Source organism: Stegastes partitus, unplaced genomic scaffold, assembly GCF_000690725.1.
Source record: "Stegastes partitus isolate 25-593 unplaced genomic scaffold, Stegastes_partitus-1.0.2 Scaffold1285, whole genome shotgun sequence".
Classification (NCBI taxonomy): Eukaryota; Metazoa; Chordata; class Actinopteri; family Pomacentridae; genus Stegastes; species Stegastes partitus.
In genome coordinates, this window is record NW_007579016.1 from 47,405 (window position 1) to 54,814 (window position 7,410).

The 7,410-nt window shown below is 39.4% G+C and overlaps 1 protein-coding gene across 1 annotated transcript; it reads left to right on the top strand.

Annotated features, from left to right (window-relative positions):
* Window positions 1-646: 646 nt before the first annotated feature.
* cunh15orf40 (chromosome unknown C15orf40 homolog) lies at window positions 647-3,053 on the top strand. Its single transcript, XM_008298118.1, has 4 exons — window positions 647-911; window positions 1,490-1,622; window positions 1,713-1,840; window positions 2,707-3,053. Exons 1-4 carry the CDS (start codon window positions 693-695, stop codon window positions 2,794-2,796), a joined length of 570 nt encoding a protein of 189 aa, XP_008296340.1. The 5' UTR covers window positions 647-692; the 3' UTR covers window positions 2,797-3,053.
* The last annotated feature ends 4,357 nt before the right edge of the window (window positions 3,054-7,410 follow it).

The following is a 7,410-nucleotide window of genomic DNA, read 5'->3' on the forward strand; positions in this document are numbered from 1 at the left end:
AAAACATCCACAGCGAGACACAAAACAACACAACAGAGATGCAATATTATGGAAAATAACCACACAACATGACACAAAGAGACAAAAAATTACCGGAAATGATCACAAAGAGATGCAAAAAGTACTAAAGGGGTTCAAATATTAAAAATGGATGCAACAAGACAACGCATAAATGCTCATTCAATGCAAACAGGGATAAGAACCACCTAGTCTAGGTGCAAAATAATCACTTTTAGATGCAAAACAACCACAAAGAAGCAACTTAACTAAGAAACAAACACAGTCACTGCTCCCTCTTGTGGATGTTTCTGATAATTAAGCCAGAATGAGCTATAAGGTGCTGTATGGGGTTACAAATAATTTTTTAAAAATTACAATTTTATACTATTTTTTTTAATTGCTGGTGCTTTGAATTCACCAACGAGACACATCATCCTGTCATTCAGCAACTTTCTTATATTTACAAGAAAAGCTCTCATAACAAAACAGACTAATGGGACAAGAAAAGGCAATAGGGTTGCCAAATTTTGATTATTTATTCTTTAATTAATTTTTTAAAATGCAAACTTCGGCCCAGTAGGTGGCAGTGAGGCACCTTTAAGCCAGAAGAAGAAGCGGAAGAGCCTTATTTTGAAAACCGGAAATAGCATTGTTTACATTGTTTAGCCAACATGCTAACAGGCACCTGGTAGATGCTTTACCGTGCTGGTGTCGCCGTGTCTCGTATTTTTATTCGGTCTTTAGTAACATTTCGGCTCCCTGGGTTGAACCGTTCACCGTTACCAGACCTCATCCCGGTGCTCGGCCGCCGGTGGGCCGCTCTCTGCCGGGTCAGGCCGCCTCCTCTGCCCGGTGTCACCCGGCGAACAAGAAGCTTCTCCACAAACAGACAGATGCCCAAAAAGGAGAAGGTTAGTTTGGCGTTTGTTAAATAAAAATTTCAACCACACTAAGCAGAGAATATAAGTAGTTTTGTATTTAATTATATTTTGCAGCCTTTTAAAGTTGCCTGTGTTTAAAAAATAAAATAAATAAATCAGCTCAGTTGTCCACCTGTCAGGTAACAATCAAGTCCTTCACATTAGAACACAGGCTGTCTCAGAACAAAAGCATGTACTGTCATTTTAACTAGATTAAAGTGTGAATGAAGAACTGTGTTATATTGTTGGAGCCTTTACAGCATGTGTACTACTACTGATTTTTAAGTTTAATTGCAGGAGACTTTAATTTCATGAATAAATGTGGTTTTAAAATTTGTTATATTGCAATAAAACTAGAAGCTGTAGCCATAAGATGATTGTTGTAAAGAATAAATAGGGTATTCTGATCTGAAATGTGAATAAAGAAATAAATTCAAATCTCTTCTAGTCTTTGGTTGACTCTTGACTGTTTTGTAGGATGTTTGAGAGTCAAAAAATAAAGAAAAGAAGACTGTAGAGAACCAACCATGTGTATGTTGACCTCACTAACTGTCTGTGCCGTTAACCAGGTGAAGGGGAAGCCGGCTGGTGGAGGTGGAGCAGCCGAGACAGAAGCTTCCGGTCCGGTGACTCGAGATAAAAGTGGTGCTGTGACCATCACAGTTCACGCCAAGCCGGGCTCCAAACACAGCGGCATCACAGGTCGCCCTCCTTCGCTCTGAGTGTAACCGGACTGTTGGTATGACAAAGGAAAACATCCTTTAAACTGCTGTTTTTCTGCTGCTGTTGCAGGAGTTTCTGCAGAGTCGGTGGGTGTCGCCATCGCTGCGCCGCCTACAGACGGAGAGGCCAACGCTGAGCTTATTCGCTACCTGGCTGAAGTTCTGGACCTGAAGAAGAGTCACATATCTCTGGACAAGGTTCCTCAAAATATTATTTTCCAGAGTTGGGATATGCAAATCTGAAAAAGAGTTTTATGTTTGTACAATAATCTGCAAATATATGTACTTTTAGTTTTGCACATGTATTCATTTTATTAACATTTATATGTCTGAGTAAACATTTCTTCTGTTACTGAATTTATTTCCCAATTTTTTAGATCATACACTGTTTATAAATGATGGATGTAGTGAAGCCAGTGCAGAAGCTAGATTGTGTAGAAGTCTATAGAAAATGATCCTTCTTTTCTGTTACATCAGTGAACAGTTTCCTCGTGAGTTTATGGTCTCAGTCACTAGTTTTAAGTCTCCTTCAATACAACATGGTGTTAATTTACTAATTTATGGTCCCATTTAGAGGAAAATCGGTCAGAAGGCATGGTATGTTTTAGGCCATAGTGTCTTCTAGTTCTCCACTCCTTGCTCATCACATAAACATCAAATACACCACCTTAGAGACTCTCCTTTCAACATTCATATCACACATAACATCTATAAGTAGAGCACTACTCATTTCCAGTATCGCTCATCAATCTTGCCAATACCTTGGATTCTTGTTTAGGCTGGCTTCCTTGTAAAAGACTCTTGTTTTCAGCCCCAGAACCATACAGAGTACACTCTAGTTTGGCACAAACAAATCTAATTTCTGGTAAATATATATATAAGCTTATCTGAATCACTACACCAACAGCATGACAGAAGTCATGTAGGCCAGTGTTGAACTACATGTGAGAAATATAAAAATGTTTGGGTAATATATATTTTAGATATGCAGAATCATAAAAATGCATACAACTATACTACATCTGCTGGGATCAGTAAGGTCTGGTTTTATCTTTGTCCTTCAGGGCTCCAGGTCCAGAGATAAACTGATCAAGGTGGACTCGGCTCTGAGTCCAGAGGAGGTGCTGAAGAGGCTCCAACAGGCTGCAGGCTGAAGGATGGATGGAGGATTTCTGGACAGCTTTACATCCATCATTTACAGAACAGTCTCAGGAACTTGTTGCTCTCCTGTTTCATCACTGAACATGAGGAAATGACTGAATGTCAGCATGGAAATGAACTCATCTACCAGCCATCTCCCAGTGAGCAGGAGGCGTTTCCAGCTGTTTCCAGCTGCAGACTGGCTGCTTCTATCCTTCACATGATGAAATGAACTGTTGACTGACCATGAATAAAAAGGCTGTGTTTTCTATAACAGGCTCCCAGATTTCTTTCATTTTAATGGGCAGAAAAAATAAAAATCCTGCAGTTAGAAAAAGGGAAGATTTATACAAATGAGACACAGTGAAGTGCAGTGACTGTAAGCAGGCAGCGGATGGCGCTGTGCTGCTGCCACTGCTTCACGTGATGCTGAGAGATTTTCAGGGACTGAAGGGTGGACAGTTGTGGAAAGTGACTCAGTACGTTTACTCAGATGTACTTAAATACAGATTTGAGGTGTTTGTATATTACTTACATCTTTTCTTTTCATGCCACTTTCTGCTTCTACTGCTGAGATGTTTCTTCAGCAGCGACCTAAAAGTTTCTAGAAAGTTTAAATTATTCAGAATAATTATTTTACAGATTTTCCAAAATGTCAAAAATCTGTATTTTTACAAAAGGTGATTTGTTCTTTTACAGCAATTGATTGAAAAATTACACAATTTCAACTGTACTTAAATCAGATTGTTTTTTTTTTTTGTTTTTTTTTATTGTTTATTTGATGGCTGCAAGGTGGCTCGGTGGTTAGCACTGTTGCTTCGCAGCAAGAAGGTCGCCAGTTTGCATCCTGGTGAGGACACCCGGGATCTTTCTGCGTGGAGTCTCCATGTTCTCCTCGTGCAGCGTGGGTTCTCTCCGGGTTCTCCGGCTTCCTCCCACACAGTCCAGAAACATGCTGAGGTTAATTGGTGATTCTAAATTGTCCGTAGGTGTGAATGTGAGTGTGCTTGGTTGTCTGTCTCTAAGTGTAGCCCTGTGATAGACTGGTTACCTGTCCAGGCTCCAGCCCCCATGACCCTAGTGAGGATTAAGTAGTGTATAGATGATGGATGGATGTATATTTTGTATATTTGATGTGGACATTGGACAAACCAGATGCATTGTTTGAGAGTTTTAGCACATGTGCCAATTTGCAACACTTGTCCTCAGTGTACAATGTACTTAAATCTGAAAAAATATTGTTACTTTACAAATATTTGCTGTTATTAGAAAGAAAAAAATATATGTATATTGGAGATTGCAAGACTTTTACTAATGTTTTACAAGTTTAAAAAAAAAATAAAATTATTTCTTATTTTCGACAGTGTAGAAAACTGTAAATCAGGTGTCGACGGGCCCAAATCAGAGCCTGCAGGGTCACCTCTGATCCCTGGAGGCCCGATATGAGCTGTCACTGTTTCTGCTGGTGCAAACTTTAAGTTCCCCGCAGAAACCAGAATAAAAATCTCATTAGCATCAGTGATCAGTGTTGGAATCCGAGCAGAGCAGTGAATTAACGCAGCGCTAACGAGCTTCTTCCAGTGAAACTAAAAGGCTTCAAAGAGACGGAGAGCTGCTGGATGCGAGGACACATCAAAGCTGAACACATCACCATCAAACAGCTCTCCACTTTTATTCTTAAACAAAGTTTGTGGGAGTCAGGGACAGTTAGCAGCAGCGCTTCATCTTCTCTGTCACTCAGCCTGTTATATAAGAGCCACCTTGCTGAGGGAGTGAGTGAGTCCTCATGCTGAAGTGGTTTTTCCTGAGCTGATCCTGGATCAGCAGCTTTGCGTCTGCTGCTGAAGCTGCTGTCAGGTTTCAGACGCCGCGTTAAGCCTCTGACGGCTGGACGGACACTTTCCCTCCTAAATTTAAGGGATTCGTTCTCCTAAATCCTCGCCTCCTCCACACTGGCTGCTGGAGGATCTCGGCGGTCAGTCTGAGGATTAAACGCCATCAGAAGTGTCCGTTTAAAATCAGTCTGCTTTCTGTAAAGTAAACGCAAACATGCTGTCCTTCTGGGAATTACACAGAGTCCTGCATGAGCCCCTCAAACACACAACGTTTGTGCTGGTTTTGTGTCTCTTTGTGATCATTTTGTGTTTTGTTACACGTCTTTGTAGTTGATCTGCGTCTTTATAGTCACTCTAAATCTCTGTGGTCATTTTGTGTCTCTTTAACATTATGTTACATCTCTTTGTGGTAGTTTTGTGTCTTTTTGTTGATATTTTGTGTCTGTTTGTGTTCAATTTGTGTTGTTTTGTGTCTCTTTCTGGTCATTTTGTGTCTTGTTATACGTCTTTGTAGTTGCTTTGCGTCTTTATAGTCACTCTAAATCTCTGTGGTCATTCTGTCTCTTTATGTTATTATATTTGTCTTTGTGGTAGTTTTGTATCTTTCTGTGAATATTTGTATCTGTTTGTATTAATTCTGTGTCGTTTGTGGTCATTTTATGTCTCTTTATTGTTGTATTGTTTCTCTTTGTGGTCGTTTTGTGTCTTTTTGTCAACATTTACATTTTGTGTCTGTTTGTGTTCATTCTGTCTTGTTTTGTGTCTCTTTCTGATAATTTTGTGTCTCTTCCTGGTAATTGTCTGTTTCTGTGTTTGTTTTGTGGCTCTTTGTGGACATTTTTGTCCCCTTGTAGTAATTTTGTGTCTCTTTGAGGCCATTTTGATCCTGTTTGTGGATATTTTGTTAATATTTGTGTTCATTTTTGTCTCTTTGTGCTCATTTGTGTCTCATTTTACACACCTTCATAGCTTGTTTTTTATCATGATGCGTCTTTTTGTGGTTTCTTTGTGTCTATTTCTGGTGCATCTGTGGCTGTTTGACCTCAGTTTGTGGTCCTTTTTTCACCCTTTATGATTGTTTTGAATCACTTTCTGGTCATTTTGCATCTCTTTTTTGTACCTTTGTAGCTGTTGTGAGTCTTATTTTTTAGTTTTTTATCTTTTGTTATCACTTTTCCCGGTATTGCTTGTATTTTAATGTCTGAAAAATCGCATCAGATGTAATGTTTTTCAACTTTGCTGTAGTTTTGTGAATCTTCCATCATCAAGAGCCTCACAGGTCTCGCTCTGGGACAGCTGTGGGTCATATCAGTCAGGAGCAGCAATTAAAAGATAGTGAGCGGTTATTAGCCGTCCACTCGCTCTGATCAGAGTTATCTGGAGTGACTCGAGGTGATGGAGCTGGACCCATGTTTCCAAGAAGATTAGAGGAAAACCGAGAAGATGACGCTCAGATATTGGCTGCAAGACTTTGGAGATTATCAGATGTTTCTGTTCAGTTTGGCCTCATTTGTTACGCTTCGTTTGATTCCAGAAAGTTCTCACAATCAGTAAAAGTGAGTTTTTCTCACTCCCGGATGCAGGAAAAAGAAAATCAGAGACAAGAACAGAAAAAGACACATATGGAAGAAAATCCTCAGTATGAATCTCAGGTGAGTCCCAGGTAACCAGCGGAGCTTTGTCAATGTAAACACTGACACTAAAGGACACATGTGAGGCTGCCAGGTTCAATCAGGCTGGATTTAGGACTTTAGACTAAACTATTGCACAATTAGAACACTTTAAACTTGCAAACGTCTGCTCCTTCATCGTCTTTTCTTAACAAGAAAATCAATCAACTCTTCTTGTGTCGTTCTGACTGACTGTTAAAACATCACATTTCTGTTTCAGCCACACATAAATAAACAAAAGTCTAACAATTATTGTAGCTTTATAGATGGAAACAGGCCAAAGCGTTAAAACTTAATGAGGTTTTTGCTTGTCTTGCTTTGATTTGGGGAAAGTCACTACTTAATTACAACATGTGTAAAAGACTAAAAGAATCTGCACCAAGACTGTCAGGGTCTTTTGGTTTTGTTGAATTCCTTCTTGTGTTTTTTTTCCCTTTTCCGTTTCTCCTGTAATTCCCTGTTTGTGTCGTCCTCTGTTTGTCTATGTGTCGGTTTAACATTTCTTCTCGTTTACTTGCAGCTTTATTTTGAAATCCCTTGTCTGCTGTTTGTGTTTGTACTTCCTCCCTTTGTCTCCGTTTTCCTCCTGTTTTAAACAACCCTCATTCGTTTAACCAGCATCTTTGTGTGTTTGTGCATCTTTGTGTCCCTTGTGGCTGTTTTGTGTCACTTTTTGTTTGTTTTGCATCTCTGTAGCCACTATTAATCTCACATGAGTCTTATTTTACGCCTCTTTTTTGTTGTTTTGTGCCCTTTTGTAGACATTTCTCATCTCTGCATTTGCTATGAAACTCTGTGGTGATTTTGCATCTCAGTTCAGGTCTCTTCTTGGTTAGTTTGAGTCATTTTCTATTTGTTTTCCATGTCTGTAGTAACTATGAATGTCTGTGGTCATTTTGCTTCTTATTTTATGTCACATTTTGGTTGTTTTGTGTCACTTTCTGGTTGCTTTGTATGTCTGTAGGCAATTTAGATCTCTTTGGTCATTTTGCATATTCATTTTATGTCTCTTTCTGGTTGTACTGGCGTCACTTTGTGATCATTTCACAGAAACTGAAATATTTGGGGTGTAACCAGTGTAAAACGTCAGACATACGAGGGCTTATTCAGGTGGTTTGGCAGC